The 24625-nt window shown below is 31.5% G+C and overlaps 1 protein-coding gene across 2 annotated transcripts in view; it reads left to right on the top strand.

Moving 5' to 3' along the window:
* LOC125059301 (proton-coupled amino acid transporter-like protein pathetic) overlaps positions 1–24625 on the top strand; it is a 45300-nt gene that overhangs the window by 15020 nt on the left and 5655 nt on the right. The window contains exons 2-8 of one of the 2 annotated variants that reach the window (XM_047663673.1): positions 12770–12836; positions 13866–14009; positions 14347–14463; positions 16750–16900; positions 18835–18956; positions 19950–20034; positions 22673–22917. In XM_047663673.1, the coding sequence (XP_047519629.1) occupies positions 12784–12836; positions 13866–14009; positions 14347–14463; positions 16750–16900; positions 18835–18956; positions 19950–20034; positions 22673–22917 (917 nt within the window). In that variant the 5' untranslated portion in view covers positions 12770–12783. The remainder of the gene's footprint in view (positions 1–12769; positions 12837–13865; positions 14010–14346; positions 14464–16749; positions 16901–18834; positions 18957–19949; positions 20035–22672; positions 22918–24625) is intronic. The other variant, XM_047663674.1, reaches the window with a different exon arrangement.

Raw genomic sequence — 24625 nt, 5'->3', positions numbered from 1 at the left:
CCTAGTAAGTAATAAGAAAAAAGCCTATAATTGCCTATAATTTATGTCACTTGATTATATTATGTACTATTATTTATTTTACATTAAAGCGGGCCATAGACGGACCGCATATTGCAGTCGGTCTTGGTTTGCTCAGGAACTGCTCGAGCGGTCCGTGTATTGCGAATATGAATTTAGTATGGAAACTGCAGATCGCCGTGCGGCGACCGTATATTGCAGTCGGTCTTGACTGCAACATGCGGTCCATGGCCCGCTTTAATGTAAAATATATTTTGTTATTGCTTTATAAATAAAAAACAATTGCAATGCAACATAATAAGCGCGAAACACCACGGCACAGCTCGTTATAATCCTTTTGTCTGTTGTCCCTCACCGTATGACCAACAATTACTTGTGGAAATAGGTGCAACAACTATCCGACACAAAAAGGTCGGTAGGGAGCCCCGATTGACTAACCCGCAACGAAGCAAACGCGGGAAAAGTCCATTCAGACCGAGCTACTATCACCAAAAGCCAGCCCAGCCGTCAAGGCCAATCAGGCCAACGGCGAACATTCAAAGCAACGCACGATCACAGGGTTGCTAATCACACGTCTAACCATTAGGCTAAGCCGACAATATTGTTTTCATGAATCATTTACTTTAGAATGCCATTGAAGTTGAATGAGACAATCTACTAGTTATGACTCATATTTAAATTGGCCGTTTAATAAGTTCAAATATCTTACATATTTTGTTTTTCTACGTATATTTAAGTTACAATTTTCTGATTGGACATTTTATTAACCGAGAATCGGACTGAATGGGATCCGTGCCTCGTACACTTACTCGATATAGACCACTTGTTATTTATTAAAGGAAAATACTATTTTCAATCGGGTTCGTATATATTTCGCTTTTTTAATATAGTTATCTAGGATACATTATTCAGGAATATGCATTCTAATTGTGAAATCGGTTGTGTAGTTTGCGAATTTATTTGTTTCATACAAACAAAATACATATTCCTCGTTTTTCTAATATTAGTAAGGATTACTACACATTATATATCTAATTGAAATTTGGTTTTATAGCTTGTCAATAGTATCGAATACTGAAAAGTTTTCATCGCACTAGACTTCAATAATCCAATCAAATAAATATCACAAGTTACAAGACGGTTATGTAAAAAGATTCTTTGTTCTCCTTAAACGAATTACCGCAAACAAGTCATTTTCTTTCAAAGAACGCGACAGTGAAGTTATGAATATAAAAAAATTCAAATTGCGTCCGTCCTGAAACGTTTTGTAAAGTCGGTTAAATTCAAATACTTGATGCAATGACAGTTAAGTATTCATCGATACCGAATATATAATTTATGCTATTTTTATGGACAATTACTTAAAAACCTGGAAGAATTCGAAGTACAAACACTTCTGTAATGTGACTCAGTTTATATATGTTTAGGTCTGAAGTAAATAGCTGAGCTTTCAAGGTAAAACCTCTCACTTCGACACGATTGTTCAGATAAGCGTGCGGGTTCTATTGCGTATTATATCACAATTTACAGACCTATGGAGAAAGTAAAAGCTAGTTGTGGTTGACATTTGCGACCTATCTCATGTTTTATAGTGTATTGGTTGTCGAAATGATATTAGATATTTGCGGTTTATTCTGATTAGCTTCAGCCAGTATAATTTTTGTCTCTTTTTTAGACATGAGATCGATAAGGACATAACATTGTATAGCATATTTTTAATTTATTATATTTGGTATATTGCGTAACGCCAAGTTTCCACGGATTCTTTTATAGTCTAGTCGACAAGTTGAAAATGGTACAAAATAGAGATACTGCTCTTAAAATTATGTGCGATAGCTCATTGGATCCGGAATGACGTCTAGAAAAATGTGCCAAAAGCGTGTATTAGCACATAAAAAATTGCAAAAGTTATAAACAATTAAAGATGAAAAAAAAATGGCATTTCGTCTTTTGCCAATATTTAACAAACTATTAATATTTAAGAAATTTCAATAAAAAACTCTTAGCTCTCGGAACTCTATCTCTATTATTTATAATTTTAATTTAACGCTGAAAATAGGTCTGCGCGTGACATTTTTAGGATTCGCGCGTGGCGTAAAAGCGACTACGGCACATTAATTAATTTATTTAAGGTATTGCATATTTTTTTTTAAATTTGAAAAAAATATGGTGTGTTCTGAACACTATAATTAATTTATTCGCGTTGGAAATTTTACTTAAAGTTAATTTTTCAACAAGTTAAACAATTGTTAACTAACGAAATTTTCTCGAACTACCGTCTTAATTGTAAGTGAAAAAAAATGTTTAAATAATGGTCGTAAAAAAATTTCGCTTCGTAGAGCCTTTCTTACATTAATATTTAACAAGATCGTGCCATAAAAGTTAATAAAATATTTATACTTTGTTTATAACAATTTTTTTACTTTAAACAACTAAAGTAGTAAGGTAGTCATCTTTAATTGTTTATAACTTTTGCAATTTTTTATGTGCTAATACACGATTTTGGCACATTTTTCTAGACGTCATTCCGGATCCAATGAGCTATCGCACATAATTTTAAGAGCAGTATCTCTATTTTCATCTTATATTTTAAAAGGTTAATAATTAGTAAGCTTTTAAAGTTCGCATTACACTGCAAAATTTATTTGTACGAATTTGTCTGTAGCGAAATTAATTAAAATATACGTTCCATTTGTTTACTATATGGATTTCTATCTGTTTTATATAAGATTCACGTGTAATTAAAAAGTCTATCGGTCTAGCGAATTGTTTATGATAAGATTTGTTTCTATATAAGTCAATGATTATTGGCTATAAAGTGAGCTATTGACTTGCTTACAAATTATTATTTAGGTCCATATATACAAATACAATAATAACGATATTTATTCGCCCGCACCAAGGACGTCTATTCAATCTTGAATAGCACTGAGTGTTTTGAATTCTAGAACCGATTAAACCTCAGTATTGGAATGACCTAAAACCTTGTTTTTTGGTTGGTGGTTAATTGTTTTTAGGTTTCAACACTAATTAAAAATTAATTAATAGCGCAAAGAAATTCGGAACATACCTCATATCTTGCTTAAATTGTAGGTTTCAGACTTTTCATAGAAGCGGATACATTTTTGTCTCCACAAGCCTCCACTATACGTTACAGGATCTGAAAAATCATGATTTTTTTCCATTATGTCTGGTCTTAGTTTCCTTTGCTATATTTTAGTCGGTCTTTTTATCTATGTAATCTTATCAATTACTTAACATATTACGCTTGTACACCTTCCGCACCTATTATCGAGGCCATACATTGGTTCTAATTTGTATAACTTGTTCCTTTTTTTTCTCTTACCAACACAACAGCCTTGTTAGTGCCACTACCCCTACTACTAATTAATAAATATATTTGTTTACCCCTGAAATTGGTGATCACGCTGTGCTTCGTCAACCCAATATAATACTCATTCAAAATCAAGCCGGTATATCACTACAGATTATTCGTCGTGTAAGCCACACGAGACACTAATAAAAAGAGCGTTTTTTAGTAACAGTAATGAACTTTTTAAAAATGAGGTTTTTAGTAATACTAGTGGATCGGCCAAAGGTTCATAATTAGGGGGTGAGACTAAAATGAAACCGAAAAATTCATGTTTTAGTCCAAAAACAGAGAAATGCGAAACAGCGAAACAATCTATCTTTCGTTTTAAGTTCAATGAAATCTAGCGATTTACGTAACAGAATTGTACTATTTTACAATAAAACTTCATATAAACAAATTAAAGGCCAGTATTGGTAATCATTACTTACAAATACTTTTGACATGAATGCTGGATTTACGTTCATAAATTTTATCAATGTATAATTTTGTCTAGCTTCATTCGCTCTAAAATAATATATAAAACCATAGCGAAGCGAAGGTGTAATGTAATGATTGATCGTTTTAGAACTATACGTTTACAAGGTATATTTTAACAAAGCGGATTTAACTCTTGTTACGGACTTTTCGCTGTCCTTCTGATCAGTGTACCCAACCGTATAATAATCGTGCATGTGGGATGATTGTATAACGATGTACACCAGTCAACTGCGTAAGCAGCTTGTAAAAAACATACATACATACATATAAAAAGCAAAAAACTAGACATAATGAACGAGTGTGTATTTTTAGGTATAACTATAGATAAATTTTGTAGTTGAAAAGCACATATTGAAAAATTTCAGAACAAAATAGACAGTTTTGTTTTTGTGTTAAAACGACTAAGGGAAACTGTTTACCATACTACGGTATTTATTAGCTGCTTATTATGCATGTTTCATCTATACTTAGATATGGAATTATAGTTTGGGGAAATTCGGTCCAAGTAAATAGGGCTCAAAAGAAATGTATTAGAGCAATTAGTGGACCAAACTGTCTTGATAGTTGCGTACCTTTATTTAAGAAGCTAAAAATTTTATCTCTTCCATGTATTTATATTTTAGAAATACTCTTATTCGCGCACAGAAACATACATATTTTTAAGTCGAATGTAAAAGTCGAAGTAAGAATGACATGGGGAGAAATTGGCTGTGCCAAAAATCAATCTGGAACTGTTTCGCAAAAACACCTTTTGTTTGGCAATTAAACTTTACAATAAATTACCAAAAGAATTAATAGATCTTCCGACTAGAGTCTTTAAAAAGCGACTTCTGTATTACTTTTGGAAAAAAATGTACTTATCAACAAACGATTATTTGCGTGAGACACTGTAATTGATATAAATTTAATAAAGTATGATATGTACGATACAGATAATATAAGAATTGACTTTGACTAATAATGTAAAATTCCTTAAGACAAATTTGCGTGCCATTGTGTGTGGCAGAATATGCGAACGATTTACGATTATACCACCTTAACATTTTTGTACCATATTCTTGCAATAAAGAAATTATTATTATTATTATAAAATAATTGTTGAATGTATGGATACATAAAACTGGTGTACCCTTGTGGATACGATACTTTTACGGTCCTGGTCGTACCTGGCGTAAATTCGTTGCTGCCTTCTAGTTGTGCACCCTGTATCTTTATGCCTGTCAAGAATACACAATATAATACACAAATATATATATATACTCATTATACATCATATGGTAGTCAGATAATATTAAGACTATGGGGGGGGAGTTTTAAGGGTAAAAAACGGTTTATCTCGATTTTCCGCCAAAACTAAAAGTCCTATCGAAGAAAATTAAATGGCAAAGTTGTAGGCAATAAAAAGATCTACAACTTTTTTATTTGCAGATTTTTTACATAACCTCAAAATTTAGGTGAAAAATTCAAAAAACCAACTTTTTGGTTTTTTATTTCTATCTTTTACAAAAAATTTTTTTTTTTAACGAAATTTGGTGAAAACTTACCTTATTATGTCCCAAATATACTGTAATTTATTTGATTAAAATATTTATTTTTTCACCTTATTTTGAATTAATATCGAAAAAACACCCTAATTTTCAATCGACTATTCTGACGTCAAAATTTCAGCTTTTTTCAAAAAGTTGATGTGCTTTCAGTGCGTTGAAATCTCTACTTTCCTATGGTAAAAAATATATATATATTACCATAGTAAATCTTCTCAGAAAATGCAAAAAATCGTATGCAGTAACGCCCAGACCCGTCATCCCCTTCCCTACTTCTCTATGAAATACGAAAATTTTAGCCCATCTAAAGGCTAAAAAATTTTTTTAGGTCACTCAGGTATATATTACTATATAAGTTATCTTAAAATAGTAATAAATAGGCATCTAATTATAATTTAAAGAAGATTCATAGATAATTTGTAATGCGAATATTAAAAGCTTAATATTAATTAAAAATTAATTTTTATATAAATTATTGTATATTATAAATTAAAAATTGGTGCTAGCCGTGATTCGACGACGGTTAACGGCATGCTATAGCCTAAACAATTACTTGACAATCACTGCTGTATTTTTTTTATTTTTTTTTTGACAATTCACACCAATTGGCCTAGTCCCATGTTAAGCTGGTGAAGCTTGTGTTATGGGTACTAGGCAACGGATATACATACATATTATAGATAAATAGACATATAAATACATATTTAAACACCCAAGACCTAAGCACAACACCAAATGCTCATCACATCGATGTCTTGTCTCAGCCGGGGATCAAACCCGGGACCCATGGATTCGCAGTCAGGGGTACTAACCACTAGACCAATAAGCCGTCAAATATCACATAAACGGCGATTATTGCTGGTCATTTGACGAAGTGATCAATTTACGATCTGGCGACAACATACCAGGCTGTTTTTACATTCATACCATTGAGTTAATAAAAATGTTTCGATGCGGAACTCCGAGAACTACATCATCAAGATTCTCTGGTGTAACTGTGAAAAAGTCAAGGTTGGTGGCAACAACTTGGTTGTAAATGGCCTAGATGGCTAAGGATTATTATACACGTATTGTGGTTCTGTTTTATAAATTTACTAGCTGCCCCCGCGAACTTCGTTTCTCCTTATTGTGATTTTACTTAGCCTACCTTTTTAGTACATACCAACATGGAATATTTAGCAGAGACTGTTCGGTTTTCTAGAATTACATTTTTTTAGGTTTTTCTGTGATTTTTCTCTATATAAACCTCAGAGTTCAAGTTATAAGTTCTTAACTAACAAATAAAAAATAGGTGTTGATCGTAGAGAGGTGAAAATTAGGGGTTGTATGTATTTTTGTATGCATATCATAAAAAAAATATTGGGGTGGACAACCTTTATCACTTAGGGGTTAGAAGTATAGATAGTAGCCGTTTCGGAGGAGTATGGGAACGAACATTGGGACACGAGAATTTTATGTATTAGATAAATCGGACAACGGGCAACCTTATTGCTTAAAAGTAATCCAGGCAACCATCATAAGGAATAATAAAAAAAAAATTATCAAGTGTACGAAGTCCTACAAAGAATTCAACAAGTACAAAATAAATGTAGTTCGCATTCGAATTAAAAACTATTTTCCTGTTGGATGAAGGCTATATCGCGGTTTAACCGAATTAAGTCACAGTCGAATTGTAATACCCCATTTGAATACCGCAGTTGAGAGCTCTGCAAAAAAAATAGGAAGAATATAAAATTTAGTTTTAAAACACAAATTCAAAGTCATTATATACGACCTTACCTCAACAAACTGCATTGTTTGCTTTTAGTTTAATTATTGTTTAACAAAATTAATGTAGCTTTGTATTGTTTTTTATATTTTATATAAATTAATGTCAACCAATTAAGATTGAGCATAATATTATTAAATTAGTGCTTTGTTTTTATTCATTTTGTTGCTTAAGGTCAAATTTGTTTTTATTATGTATTTAGCTCTAATTACTTACTAAAAATAAGTAGTTGACATATCTTTAATTATTAATTTTAAAATATACACACAAATAGCAATTAAATAATCAGAAAAAAAACTAACATAAAAATTAAAAACCCTAAAACTAATTTTTGTTTAAAGTAATCTCGTTAAATTTGTTACTTAATAGATTATGATGCCATAGATTCAATGAATAAAGTATCACAAACTAGACATTATATATTCAGGAGAAATTAGCTAAATTTGCAGAGATTGATAAAAAAGGTTTTTTTTATTTTAATTATCCAGGGGAGTGGCAAAATCTAATTCCTACCAAGCTGTTTAACCCAGTACTAATAAAAATATAAAATAAAAATATAAAACGGACTGCATGTTAAAATATGAAAATTTGCAAAGTGATAATTTCAACGAAACCTGTACATAGATACGTACACAACAAGTTTTCAAATAAACAACAATATATTACAAACTTTCAACCCATAGTCTCCTGTGAATTCTTTTATGAGAAGTTCATAGGAATTTATAGGAAAAACTATCATGTGTGAGTGGAAACATACGCCACATGCCACTCTAAAAGGTACCTAACATTCACCAAGTTCCACTGGAACTGGAAATCTTATAGAGTTGAATAGAATAAATTCATTTTTAAATTCATCAATATATACAGAAAATACAATCTAACGTTGATAAATAAGTTTAAAGACCAACTCCATACGATTGGCTACCTCTCTGTCATCTTTTAAAACTCTTCTGTATGATCATTTCCTAACCTTATCCTATTCTGATCAATCGTTACTTGTGTAATTCTTATGTTTCCTTTTGTATCACTATTCGCTGTTCATGAATTTGTAAGATTAGCTTTTAAGTTTTTAGTCTGTTATTTATATATTTTTTTTGTATTACTTTAGATTAAGGTTCTATGTATATATATTTTTATATAACATTTGATTCTGCACTTCTCGCACGCATCATGTTTCTTTTTTTTTAGTTTTTCTCTTTAACTAGGGTTGCCTGGAAGAGATCGCTTATTAGCGATAAGGCCGACCGTTGCATCCCTTATAATTTTTATGTATTGTGTTTCTTTTATTTGCAACGAAGTGTATATAAATAAATAAATAAAGGACGGTTAAAAAACTGTGAGGGAATGATAAACTACTAACTTAGTAAGACACATTGCATAGTGTATTTAATGTCGTGTAGCATCTGTCAAATTAACCTTCGGCGCCTCCCATCGACCTTTATGTTTGTGGGAGATCTGTGCGTTTAAATGTAAACAACTATAAAAGTAAAGGTTTCCGAGAATTCAAATTATGTATGAACCATAAGCCTTGATAGATCTTTACATAATGACAAGGATCTATGTAGTCATCAATTTCAATACCGCGTGTTCTTCCGCATACAATAAAACAAAGATTAGATTTATATGTTAATTTGTATAATATATAATCAAGCTGGTCTAGCGAAAATCTTTTTGTCTGCAAGTCCTTTGTCAGCGAAGCGATTTTTGACGTGACAACGTCTTATAAATCGGAGCCGGCTGCACGCACGAAAAAACATGACTCATGCGGCGTTACCTCGCTCTGAGGCGTTCCATTTAAGGCTTTCAGCGAGAGCGCGAAGCGACAGAGAGGCACAATCGGACTCCGTGCTCTTCAGCGTTCGACATCTGTCTCTCTCCTACTTGAGTGAGCGATTCGTGACGTTGTCACGTTCAACTAGCGTCAGTAAACCGACTTTACAGACAACCGATTTTTTTATAGTTAAATGCGTTTTTATTATTAAAGTATTATTGAATTCTTTATTATTATTAATATTTTGTGAAGTTATGTGAATATTTGGTAAGAAAACTTATTGGTGAGTTATAGATAAAACCGAAGAAAACTTTCTAAGTCAAACTACCTCCATACATGGCGGCAAGTTTCCTAGTATTATTTCCATTTTCATATAGCTGCGTAAGACCGTAACTCATTTGTTCCCGTACTGGTTCGGTAATGTGATTATTACGTTAAATAAACTAAAGCGCAAATACACGCGCTTCCCTGCTTTCATGTCAACTAACACTTTAAAAGTCTTCATAAACTCCAGAATTTTAAATTATTGTCGTTCAAAGAAAGGAACCAATTGAGGACCTGATAACTTGACGGATTAGCTCAAAACGGCACCTTAGAAAGGTTATCTAAAAATCCATCAAGTGGCACTACCGCCCTTTATGGGTTCTGGCCTCCTCCACGATAATCCTCCACTTCCAATTCGTAAACTTTCCATTCATCATTCTTAATCCTCTCATGTCCAGCTCTTGGCATTTTCTGCTGTTGTGTTCACTGAGTCATCTTTGCAGACTAGGGCAGTCTCCAGTTTTCTTTGAGCTCAATTATCCTTCTCAGAACATTCCTTTCAATAGCCAGTCTCCGCACTGTCTTTTATAGCGTCCACGTTTCACAGTGATAAGTAATTATGTGAGTAAGTAATGCAAAATAAACAGGAACCAGATATGTAATAAAACCGACCTACTTCAGATGCTGCCACTATCATGAGCTAAGAGAGGGGTATCAGGTAGTCTCATGTCATTCATTGCCATGCCGATAATCGTTAATACACGATCAAATATGTGTAAGAGAAAAGCCAGGTTTTTCAAAAAGATCGGGATAATCGTACACTTTACCACCTTGATTGTTTATAATTAATTTCTCTTGGAAACTATTTCTTTTAAACATCACGTTGCGTTTTCCTCGTTAATCTTACAAGCACGGCTTGTATTTTAAAAATCTATGAACGTGATTTTAACCCATTTTTCTTACCGTTCATCATAATAAAATAACTGTTAATATTTAACTCTTTTCTGATTAATGCTAAAAGTAAAAGTACTCGTACTTAAGAAATATGTGATATAAATGTATTGAATTATGAAGATATTTGAAAATAGCCATACAATAAAGGCAAAATTACATAAATAAAGAAGATCTTGTGATCGGTTTCTTCAAGAACTTTGAGGCTTTGTATCCCGCCTCTGGTGGGTGGTGAAAAGTCTTCCAAATGTTAACCCTGGCACGTACCGTGCAATATTAGGTCAAATATGTCAAATCCAATTCCCTTCAGCAATTCCCTTATCAGTCGTAGACGGGTTAAAATAATTTAGTTTTGGTAGTCCAATACCCAAGTCGGAGGCATAATAACGACATGTGTATTACATATTATTTTATTAAGAACATAATTAATGGAATGAACGAATAATATTTAAATAACACTAATTTTTAACGCTTTCGTTACGGACAGAACATCTGCTGTTTTATAGATTTTCCGCTAATGAATATTCAGATGGCGCTGAAAGATTTTGCTTGTGAATATAATATTTGGGATTTTTTTTCTTTACCAACGATTATTTTTTACACTACTACATAACGGTAAGTTATGCACTAGTAAAGAGATCTCTTTCAAAAAATATCGAGGAAGATTTTATGAACCGTTAAATATAAGTAGTGATAACATTAATTAAAAATGGAATAGATTTAAAGGAGTGGTTGTATATTTTACTGATACATCAACGGCTTGAACTTATTTAACTTTGATGTTAATTTATACATACACAATGGCAGCTGTAACTGTAGCACTAACGTTTTTGCTGCGACAAAATAAATTATTTTTATAAATAATTATTATTAATGTAACTTGTTATTGAATACACAATTTTGGATTTTGAATTTGAATTTTTGAATATTATTTGGTTATTTATAATTAAACAGCTGAATTAAGTCACTTGTGCTATCAAGAATATACCTAAACTTGTTAAGCCTCGTTATCTAAATAAAAAACAGGAAAAGCTGAATACCGTTTATATATGTATATAATTTGTATATTAATTTAAAAATAAAAAATCTACATCCATACATTTATGGCTTTAAAGAATACCGAGGGGTCAATCGACATGTAACTTTTAATGATAAAATAATAATAACAGTCCGGTGACGACAACAGCGCTACAACCTTAGATTGCATCTTTTACTTTGATCATATTTTTATAGACATACTTTACGGTTTCCTCGCAATGTTTGCCCTAACCGTATGAGCAAGTATTAAATGCGCGCATAGACGTAAAATTGCATTGGTTCCGTGATTCGAATGCCAGGCCTGAAAATCATAAGAAAAAAATATTTAAAAAAAAAAAATTTCACATTCACATGTAAATTTAGTAATTCAGACCCTAGTCAGTCATAGTATCAAATAATTATTAACTTAATGTGGATCTCGATCGAGATTCTGAAACTCTAAACGGTAAGTTATGCAAATAATTTGTGATTAATTCTGACAATAATATTATTAGTAGCGCATATGTTAATGCCAGATAGGTCTAAACCGAGATTAAATTAAAACCAAAAAAAATGAAACAAATTACTATACATATGCCGTTGTTAAGAAGAAACATTAGGATGAACAAAATTATTTAGGAAAAATAAAAATAGGAAAATATGAGAAAGCCTACGATTGTCTAGCGTCATCGCGGAAAATATTTAAGACGGTGTTGGATTTTCAATGGCTATGATAATAATTGTTAATTGTTGTATTCAAATTACTTAAAACTTATATACAACGATTAACCCTAATTGACGGATATAACTTTTCAATGTATTATCAAAACAGGACATTCTTACATTCAATTATACCTTTGGTATATAAAAATATAAATTAGATACCTTAATAAAACAAAGCTTACAAAGAAGGCCGTTTATAATTACGTTTTATAATTGTACTCATGTCAGTTTATTTTTCATCCTACCCTCATTCAATTATTGTCCTAACTAAACTTACTTTATGAGTCTACCCACCTTGAATATGAATGAGTTAAGTCAACAGGCTATTACATTTGTGGAACCAAGTTCGATTTACCTTCAAAGAAACCGTTTACGTTCTAAAATTCACGAAAAATATTGAAATAATTTGATTTGTTGATTTAAAATAGAAAAGTACCAAAATGAAAAGGTTTCATCAGTCAGAAAGGCGGTCCTCTGGCTATTGGAATCATCAATTGTAATGGGAAGTCTTCGAAATATATAAAATCCGTCAAGTTGTTGGATATAACGACTACGAATAATCCAGTCTATTCTTAATTTTACTAAAACAGCATCGTTATAATATTTCAATTTTTTAATAACTAGTTTCCCGGAAGTTTCTCGAATATTTTCAAGAAATAGTCAGAGGAAAAACATGCCTTCAATGTTTTAAAAGTCTAGTATTTCTATCTAAGTGATCAACACATAGTAGCTAGAAATTGTATTCAAATTGTAATTTTAATCTATCGTATCTAAAGGCCCTTTTACAAGGTGGCCTTAATTTTTCATAATTATTATATTGTTTTAATAATATTTTACCAATAATAAATTAATTTTGTTTCCAGATAGAAATATCAAAATGGGACACGGCGAGAAAAAGGGCACTATAATTCTTGACAATTTCAATTCGACGTAAGTAACCTGTTTTAAATTTATTAAAGTTATATTGTTGAGTATGAAATTATTTTTTAGTTTTTTTTTAGAACAGGGTGCAAACGGGCAGGAGGCTCACCTGATGTTAAGTGATACCGCCGCCCATGGACACACTCAACGCCAGAGAGCTTGGGAGTGCGTTGCCGGCCTTTTAAGAATTTTTACGCTCTTTTCTTGAAGGACCAAGAAAATATCGGCTACGGTGGACTGCGTTATTTTCTCATAAGAAAACGGGAAAAAACCTCTTTCAATAATAATATGATGTTTTAAAACAAATGCCGTCAATTAAGTCGTTACTTCTGAAGAAATATGCAATGTAGAATGCATATAGCTAAATGCATAGTACCTATATGCCAAAAATTCAAACAACAAAATATGTTAATTCCTTTGTACGTCTATTACTTATTATGGCTTCAACAAATTAATCCTTGTTGCCAAAACAATAAATTTATTGATAAAGATTAGAAAGACCCTAGTTAGTTTACGGGAACCACTGTCACCCCTTTACCCGCCGTACATCACTACGCCACAGGCCATTAAACAAATTTGGTAAATGAGTACATTTTATTACATTTTATACATATATACGCGAGAACTCGAGAGAACTATAATGATTCTTGTGAAGTCACCGTATGAAAACGTATTAAAAACCTGAAATATATTGTCTCCCCTTTTTAAGTATCTTTACATTGACGTTCATAAGTGTACATAGTAACCAATATAAGTAACTCAATATTCAATACATTTGAAGGCTGTTTCGAACGTTAGGCTTTCATGAAATATTGCCAATAACAGATATTACCTGTGGTTTTTCCGAGTAACACACATTAAAATACTTCTTCTTTAGCAAATATAAATGAATAAAGACTTCACATAATTTGAGCGTGTACTTCGCGAATGTCGTTGTAAAGCCCTTGAGCCGAGATATGTACAGAATAAATAGGCATTAATATTCGTATTTAAATGATGAAAACATTTCATAGGCGTTAAGGCTTATTATCTTTACAGTCAGCAAGAAGAGTACCACGTTTTATTGCGAACGTCAACCATGAAGCAACACTCAAATATATACACTTATGTTTTTTCATCGAAGCAATACGTGATACGTCACAGTCTTATAGACTTGGAAATGTTCTTGAGTAGTTTCGATCGGTTTGTTCATTTGTACAAGGGGTCAGCACTTATTTATCATTTCTTGCACTTTGTTTTTACATTTTTCATATATATTTTATTATAAATTAAAACGAAAAGAAATAAAGTTCTAAAGAAATTATTAACGCCTAACGTATTGTATAACGCAAATAACGCGAAGTAAGGAATAAGTCTCATTTGTTATTATAGAAATCTACATATAGATTAGAGCTGTCATTTTTCTATGATTTCCCAGTCATCACAGATATTTCACGAGTTATATTTACTGAATTTTTCCGTTTTCTTGGGTATGGGCAAATACCATGCATAAAGCTAATTAAATACTTTATATTTTCAGTTCCAACCTCACATCCAACCCTGGTTTCCAGTCGACGTTAACTTTGGGATCAAAAGATGCTATTAACGAAAAGGCTTATAATCCCTTTGAGCACAGAAAAGTCGAACATCCAAATTCGTGAGTATTGATATTATACTAGCAGACCGGCCAAACGTTGCTATGGCTAAGGTTTTTGTTATAATAATTAGTAGCAAACTATTCAAGTAATAAACAAATATTTATATATATATATATATATATTTATTACGGGTATAAGCTATCCTATCTTTTAAGTTAGATCAAACGGTGTGCAAATTTGATTGAAATCGGTTAAGTAGTTTAGGAGTCCATAGCGGACAAACAACGTGACACGTAATTTATATATATTAAGATTTAGGTTAGCAAATTGTATGGCTCGTTTTAACTTGTACGTACTTTCATATAAAATTGGTAAATTTATTTTATATTTCTTTAAGAGCTAGTAGACAAAGAAGAGCTTTAAGAGAGTAAGATTAAGAAACGAGACATAGAGAAAAGTGTGACTTCCGTTAGTCCAATGTATTGGATTTTGACATACTCGAATCATAGTTAATTCCGTCCTGTTGCTGAATCATGCCTCTACTGTATCCTGGCTATTAATGTTTATACTGCAAACAATAAGCACAATGTTTATTTATTTATTTTATTTATTTATAAAAGCTTGCCAACGCTCGGCACACCGATACATTGATAAAAGAAAAATAAAATACAATTTTTAGTGTGTCAAGCACTTACAGGCAACATAGCATAATATAAGAAACAAAATAATTTAAATAAACATTAAACGAAAATCGCTCTTAAAGTGTGAGGGGAGCAACTATGGATGTCGAGATCCAGCTCGTTTAACAGAGTGCTCAATCTGGACATCGGTGAATTTTGGCCAATATTTGATTAAATTTTTATCCATTTGCTTGATTGCTCTATTCACTTACCATATTAAATGAACAATAATTAATATGTTTTTACAGGAATGTACTACCTAAAATATTATGACAAAGTTAAATACCTTATTTGTATACCTACATAAAATTAGGTTAATATTGCGTCTGTGTCACTGAACAATAAGTGTCCGTAAAACCGATTCTAATTCTCAATGACTATAATTAGCTGGTATAGACATTCTAATAAAGTGCCATTTAAATTATTATGACATCATCTGACGACGTAACCATCAAAGTAAGCCTTTCAAATTCTGTAGCTCTGTCGCAATTTTGATATTGAGGTATCAAAATTACACATAAGACTCCATCAACAAATCTAGTTAATAAAAACTATACCACAGTGATAGCTTATATAGGTACGCTTAAGAAAGAGAATGGATTACCACTACTCATAGTGCAAACATAATATTGAAATTTAAATTGCATTATCACTGGTTTTCTGGTCTTCTAAGACGTGTTAACAATCTAGATAACAAGTACGATTTATTTTGACTGTTCTGAAAACTCTATAAAATACGTTTAATAGCTTTAAAAGTAAACATAAAACTTCCCAACGCCTCGACTAAGAGCAATCTCGAAGTTCCAAGACGTTAAAACACTTTTAACTTCCCTAATGGTGATATATTCTCCCACATTGCAATAGCTAGAAAATAAAGTTTATATAACAATAAGGAATTTATAAAACACCAGTGAAAGTATACAAAGCAACAAATTATAAAACTTTAAATAAAAAACATTATTTTGAATCAACAATTAATGAGTTATACATATAGATCAACTGCATGATTTTATTATGATTATATTAGGCCTACAATTTGACATTTCACTATTTGATATCAAGTCCCAGGTGTATAGAGCCGTTTAAATATGTATTTAAAACATACAACATTATTAAAAAAAAATTTTTTTTTAATAAATACCAACGTGATTTTTATCTTAACAACTTATAATCTATGAGCAAAAACGTTTCAACTGAATTTGAAGCTTTATTCACAATACTTTAAAATACTTTTCAGCAATCGTGATCAACGACAGACTGTTCCTTGTGATATTTTGATTAGATCTCAGGAGCTGGAGAGTTTTTGATTAATTAAAATTTATATTAAGCCATCCTATCGTGTTTCTTATACATTTTCACTATTATATAAATTATTCAAAAGAGCATTCGATGCTAACAACAAATATCATGTCATACTATAAATTGAATTAAAAAGATAAAATTAGACGGAGACCAGAAACCAAATTAGGGCCAGTGATACAAATAAAAACACTAAGCTTAGACCCAAAATGGGGACGGCGTGTTTGTCAGGCATAGAAGACTGATCTTGTTTAATAGAAAACAAATGAACACGAAACAGATACAGAAATCTGAGAACCAGATTTAAAAAGGTTTTTCAAAACAGTTTCACAGCTTAACATAGTAATAAGAAGTTTACTTTTGCAGGACAATTGGTTCTCTGGCGCACCTTTTGAAATCCTCACTCGGCTCGGGGATCTTGGCTATGCCGGCTGCCTTCAGGAATGCTGGATTGGCTGGTGGGGCCTTTGGAACGATTGTCGTTGGATTTATTTGCACGCATTGCGTATATGTACTCGTACGTAGTTTTTAATATACCTATTAACTCACTGATTATTGAAATACGATATGATGTAAGCTAAAACGACAACGCAATCGCAAGGGTATGCCTTCACAGTCTTCGTGGGCAATGGGAATCATAAAAGTTCAATCTTTTTTGGTTATATATTTTTATTTTACACCAAGACAAATCATTACGTAATTAATACACACAACAAAAACAATATATGTAGTAAAGGTTTCATAGTTCAGTCCTCAAATCCCCGAATTTCCAATAACATTATTTTTTTATATGTCTTATCTATATAATAAATGTATGGCGCAACCAACTAGCTTAATTAGCCGTTCAATCAACAGCCTAGCTTCTTAACTAAACAACAACATATATATAATGATCAAACCACATTAACCACGTTTCCTAAAGTTATTAAAAAAACAAAATCGAAATATATATAGTATACAAAAACGAACCTTAACAATAAATTTTAAATGACAAAGCTTTTTAACGCTAGTACGAGTCTAAATAGATTGATAAATTTACATATTGACATAGATGATTCCTTAGAATATTACAAAAAAACCTTTAAAAAAAAATATATTTTACCTTACACGTATACCGCTATAGTACCTACTTGAATTATAACGAAAAGCACAAACCTCGTGGAATAATCTTTTTACAAATTCATTTACATTATTTTTCTACTTTGGTTTAAAGAGAAATGTAAAAATTCTATGCATATTTTACGGTTTGTTCACGAATGTATTTAACTTCAAACGTATTTAAATATAAATCGTCTAATTTTCTTTCTAAATTCATTGATGAATATATATTTTATTCATATAACACTAGACCGGCATCGGGACGTGACGATCGCATCGCCCGCTGGTAAAATAACCTGTGAGAGAGGTTATTTCACCAGTGCAATCACTCAACATCCTTCCTAATAGGAGTGCACTGCTGTTGCTTTCGAGCTTCAGCCAAATGGCTGGCCCGACTGGGGCAGTACCGCTGTCTCACGCGTGAAGTGATGCAATAGGTCCAACTTATTGTACTCGCGTTTCGTGGGGTGAGAGTGACTCCTGTAGCCCATCACCAAAAGTATGAAAGTGCAGTTTGAACAGAGATTACCCCAGGTGTTACCCTTGTTTAGTTTGCCCCCTTTTCTATAAAAAAAAACTAGATACGAAAACCAACTGTCTTTTTATACATAGAAGTATCCGTAGAGCAACGCCATCAATTGGCGATATTTAAAAAGCTGAATGATAAACAGTTTACCCATTCATTACATGATATGACATTTGTTCTTACAAAATAATCTCTTATATAATCTTGTATCAACGTCGTAATCGACCGAATATAATTTCGTTAGACACGCGACAATCAAAGTCTCTCGCAGACATAGACTTCTGAACGTCATGTAACAAATGAATCGCGTTTATATCCGTTAAAATTGTTAAAGGGACGTTAGGCTAATGATGCAATATCTTAAACAACGGAAATATAAACTAATATGAAACACGAATCAACTTTTATGAACCCTGAGAGCCTTATTAAACTATGATGTTAACAAAGTTGTTTTCAGAAAATTCAAAATTGTGTGCTGGATAAATTTATCTTGGCTCTTTCCAACCTACTGTTTTATACGTTTTTTTCTGAAGACTGCATTAATAATGCCTCCCGCTAGAATGATGCGACATTATTGGTGTAAATAATATATAATACTTAATTATTATTTTTAAACCTTAAATTTTTTTCTGGAGTCCTGTTGTTTTATCAGGAATATATACAAGGTAGACACTCTACCGGGATCACATTGGTGGCCAGTTACGTCTGGCCTTTTTGTGTATTACGCACTAGATAAATGATAGAGAGACTGGGCAGACATAGCAACCAAACAATTATAATATATTACTAAAGAGTTATTCTTTAATATGTTTCTCACTGGATTTCAGGTAAAAACATCACAAGAAGTATGTGTAGAAGCAAAGAGGCCTTCAATGGGTTTTGCGGAGACTTGTGGAGCAGCCTTCGAGTTTGGTCCTAAAAGATTAAGACCGTGGGCGAATTTTGTTCGGTGTGTATTTTATACAAATTCAAATACATTACCACTACGACGATGCTTTACGTTTGTGAAACTATTTAGTCATTTTATTTTACTTTAAAACCTGTTGATTTTTGATTTCAAAACATGCCTGTTTTTTGGGAAGATTCTATCTCACATACTAAAAAAAATCCTTTCCATCTGTTTTTAGAACATCGGGGATCGAGCTCACGATATGTGGTATTAAAAAAAAAAAATATTGAAACATATTGGTGTGCAAATTTAACTTAACGTTTGGTTTAGCCAAAATATTTACTATTTCAACTATAAACTTTATATCCATCGGAAGAATCAGTATATAATAAAGTTTAGTATTCCTAAGTTTATTAACAGGAAATATAAACAAGTTCAGTTACCGCTATCATAATTATTTCATCTTTCTAATCGTTTTTCTTCACAGGTTTTTATATTTAATAGTGCCTTTATATTTATTATCAAAAAACGCCTAGGCGCTACAACCTCTAGGCATCTGACTTCTGTGTCTGTTTCGTTATAATGTTTTCCTTTAATTGGAAAGGTAAAAAACGTATTTAGCCATCACACGATTTCACACGCAGATTTCACACGCAGCTGAAAACTTATATATTAGCAAATGTATATATATTAGCAAATATATATATATTAGCAAACTTATATATATGCAAACTTATATATTAGCAAACTTATATATTAGCAAACTTATATTAGCAAACTTATATATTAGCAAACTTATATATTAGCAAACTTATATATTAGCAAACTTATATATTAGCAAACTTATATATTAGCAAACTTATATATTAGCAAACTTATATATTAGCAAACTTATATATTAGAAAACTTATATATTAGCAAACTTATATATTAGCAAACTTATATATTAGTAAACTTATTAGCAACTATAATTTAGTATCTAGTACCCATATATTATTATTGTTCAGTACGCATTTTAGAGAAATAAAGAATTATGTATTGTTTTTGTTTCAGAATCTTCATAGACTGGGCTTTGACCTGCACATATTTAGCCGCACTCAGTGTTTATATTGTATTTATCGCAGAGAATTTTAAAGAGGTAAATTTTATATTTTTTACTAGTTTGTGTTGACCTGTGATTTCGGGGTGCGACTCTAATTCGTTAAGTCGTGGGTTCGATCCCCAGCTATGTGCGCATTAACAATGGCTCGTACGGTGAAGGAAATCATCGCGAGGAAACCAGACTTGTCTTAGACCCATAAAGTCGACGGCGTTTGTCAGCACAGAAGCCCAATCACTTCTTGCTTATTAGAAAAAACAAATGATCAAAAACAAAAATAAAGATATAACTGCACTCACTACGTATTCTACGGAGACACTCAAATACTTTATCATCATCAAAGCGCTAAATTAAGCCCATTTTGTTAAAATGGGAGAAGTTTTGTTTGTAGTTGAAGTTGAAGTTATAAATTAAAGGCATGACAATGCCTGCACCGATACTCTTTAATTCTTAAAAGCAATCGCAATCCCGAAGAACTTATGAATAAAACGATTCTATATTGACGCAGTCTATACACAAACTACTGGAATTAAAATTAATTTCGTTTATGACCAAGAACTTTTTCTTTATTATATTATCCTAAGGGACAAGTCTGTGGTATATTACAACTTATCTCTGCAGCGCCATCTTTGCGCGTTACATTTATTCAGTTACGTACGTCTATTAAAACACTCGTTTGATAACCGTCATTATTCACTAGCAATTTCAAATTGGTTATATAAGTAGTTCGAGTTTAAACTTGAATTGCAAACAACTGGTTATGTACATTGTTGTGATCCCAACTATTTCAATAGGAAAACAAATTAATATTTAATATTCAATTCCTGTTCAAAATCAAGTTTCTAGTGCTATTCCGCTTTGATGTGGCAAATAGCGAGCCTACTATGCAAAACCACTATTCTAATAAATGCCTGGTACTTATTCGTTACAAGGGCTGTACATTAAATATTTGTATTATTAGGGTAACATTACATAAAAAAATTATGATTAATACAGAATAAATTTGTCCGATCGCACAATGTTCAGGATTATCCTATCCATAAATTATACCGTACCTATATATCATTCAAAATGTCTAATTATTTATTTGAACGTACGTGGGAAGTCCTGAGTGCGACCCTAGTCTCTCGCTAAAGAAAGTCGAAAAAAATTATCATGAAAATATTAAACATTATTTCCCGTAAAGTCAAGGTAAATTCTATGTCTACCACTAACCCCAAGAGACATTCTTGGGGTTAGTGGTAGAAAATGAAATTCCTTAGTTAGCTTAGAACAAACCAAATTTGATTTTAAAACATAACTAAACCATGGATAAGAAAATCTATTTTGGTTTAAATAATTATATTATGGCTTTGATAATAAATCACATTTAAAATAAAGTTCTTAATAACTTAAAAAATATGATTACAAAGTCTTCAAGTCGGCAGTAACATTAATAATACTTTACTTCCAATACTTTGCCAACTACGAGTATAAGATCTTATTACTTATACAGTGTAAAGAAGTGAAGTTGTAGAAGAAAGTAATTGTAGTGTATATATTTGTGTGATCGGGGTTTATATGCAAAAGAAACATAGGTACATAAAACTTATTTATCAGGATACATTTTTGTTTCTCAAAATTATTTTTTGACCCACAATAACGAATTGCAATATTTTTGGATAAAGCAAGATTAATTAAATTGTGTTTATCATTTAATAAATAAGGAATTAAGTTAATTTTACCATCCCTTAACAACTGAAACATTTAGTGATATTTGGGGAACTAATACATGACATACATCCCGATAACTTTATTCCAATCAACAATTCTATCGAGTTGATAGATACATTTTTGCCTACACATATATATATTAAAGAGGTTATTGGACTAGTTTTTGAAAATAATCTTTAGATTCGATATTTACATTCCTTAAACTGTGGAAAAACTAAAATTGAACAGTTTCTCCATAGCAGTAACACAGAAAATATTGTTATTACTTCTTATCTGTGTTAACAAGTTTTGAACTCTATTGCAACTATTTTCAAACTACATATTTTCAATTTTGGAAACGAATATTGAAACTGGTGAAATTCGTGCTAGTCTTCGATAGATTTGGTTTGGTTTGATCGGTATGTAATTATTGGAATGGTATAATGTAAATTTCTCGAAAACTTAATGTCATATCGCAATTATTCATTTAAAGTATATTTCATTCCATTTATACACATTGCTGGTTTAATATAGATAAATAACGTTGACAGATGTTTTATGGCAGTTGTTCTTTTCTAAATTATTTGTTTTGAAAAATATACAAACAAAACAATAGGTACTACATTGTTTTAAAGCAATTCTGACTCAATTGTATAAGAACAATAGAAAACCATAACAAACAATTGGAAAGTCTAAAGTCACCTTACGACTTAAAACTAGTTAGTGCTTGCAACTTTATTGTATTTTAAAATAGAGTTATTTTCGTACTAGTAATTTATGCGTCAGAAACAATTCAAAGTAAGCTTTTACAGCGGTAGCAACACATACAATTGCGCTTACAAATCACTGCTTTAATAATATAATTTAGTTATAACAAAACTTCAATATTTATATAACTAAGTAATAAACTAATGCGTATTTCATTGCGAAAAGTTTTAACAGGGATCCATGAATACTATTTCTAAATTCTAAATTTAAATTTCAGGTGCTCGACGCGTACATACCGGCGTATAAGTTATCTGTGGAAACCTACTGCGCTCTTACTCTATTACCTTTGGTGCTTATCTGTCAAATTCGAAATTTAAAATGGCTGGTGCCCTTCTCCGCGATCGCCAACGTCTTTCTCGTCATCTGTTTCGCTATAACTATGTACTATATATTTACTGATTTACCTAGCCCCGTAGAAAGGGAAATGGTTGCTAGTGTTTCTCAATGGCCTTTGTTTATAAGGTAAGTTAAAATTGTTTCGTTAAACTTAACTAACTCATATATTTGTGTATTCAATTAGAATATAATAAATCCCGCTCGACTTAGGTATAGAATAAAAATTTGGTTTGATTGGCCCACAATCTTTATATATTATACTAGCGGACACGATTATGTTGTACACAATTAGAAAAAAAAACTAATTGTAAATCTAAACCATTATTGAATCCAAGGAGGAGTTTAAATACAAACACATGCACAGAATATGTATACAGAAATAACTCACACAGAAACAGATCTATATAATATATTCATAATTATTACTAATATAATTAAAGTATTGAATATTGTAGTAAATAGAAATTAGGAACCTGCCGATGTTAAATATTGACATCCATAAGAGTAAGATACCTATATGATTTTCATTTGAAATAAACAAAAATAATTTAAAAACTTTAAATACTTCCTGATATTAGCGTTCAATCAATCACAATTTATAATATTAAGATAAATTAGTATCGCAATTGTCAGCACGTACAAAATAGAGTTAATTTATGAGTGGCCATCGTCAGTGGTAATCAAGTCACGTCCAGAACGTCCTTAAAATATTATAAAACTTGTTTGAACGAAGACATCAAATTTCCTTTCTAATTACATAACTTAAATCTAAATTTATTGTTTCTAAGTTACTTTAAGGCACTTTACTTAAGTTCTGGACGACTTGTAAAAGCTTGATGGAGCATAATTTTCTGTTATACCTATTGTCTTTTAGTTAGGCGCCTGGTGTTTTTGGGTACACCATGAGTTAAATAAAAAAACTAACGGGATAACAAATTAAGATTGATTGATTAACTAATTTTATATTATTAATAAGTAAGTCGAGTTTATTCTAATGCCTACTCGAGAACTGCTGGATGTTCTTGGTTTTTGATTTGTTGTATATATGTCTCCGTCCTGAAAAGAAGAATAACTGTTCAAAATATTGATAGATCGAAACAATAATATAAAAGAAAAAAACGTATGGCACTCGGCGACTGCCGCGGTAAAGCTAATGCATAGCATTTTTATAGCACTTATGCAGTTATAATTATTTATTAATTTTTTATTTATGCAGTATTTGTTTTTCTTTGATATGAATTCAAGTTTTTTCTTTGATATTATTTCAATCTACCATTCTACCACCTATATAATCTGTCTCACTCTAACGCGTACCGGCTGCACCGGCCGCGCTCACGCTACGTCACCGATCTCGTCAGAGAGATGGGAATGCGCAGAATGTTCTGTCCCACTCTAACGCGTATTTGCCGCACCTATATTACGTCATCGGGTGTTAGGTTTTTTTCGTTACGGAATTTCTTAATTCGGTCGCCGCGCTCAAAGCCCGCGATTAAAATCTATGCAATAGCTTAAAAATCCAACACTAAATGTTCATGGATTTCGTAACTGTTAAAAATTTAATATTCACCCCGTCGATACGGTAAACTCTCCTCTCATATTATAATACGTATTTAAATAAGGTTAATTTATGGATAATGGTGTATTCTATATTTTAAAAATTCTAAATAATGTCTGTAATGAAAAAGGATTGCCATAAATATTGGTTGTGAAATATTTATGCGTTCAGAAATTATTTTGTGTAGACTAAGGAAAATATATCAAGCTTTTTAAATCAATTCGGTGATTGTAGTGATCTTATTTTATACACGAAGTCCAATTACTGTTAGGCGGTACG

This window comes from Pieris napi, chromosome 19, assembly GCF_905475465.1.
Source record: "Pieris napi chromosome 19, ilPieNapi1.2, whole genome shotgun sequence".
Lineage (NCBI taxonomy): Eukaryota > Metazoa > Arthropoda > Insecta > Lepidoptera > Pieridae > Pieris > Pieris napi.
Note: the sequence above shows the minus strand (reverse complement) of the source record. Positions and strands in the feature narration are given on the sequence as shown.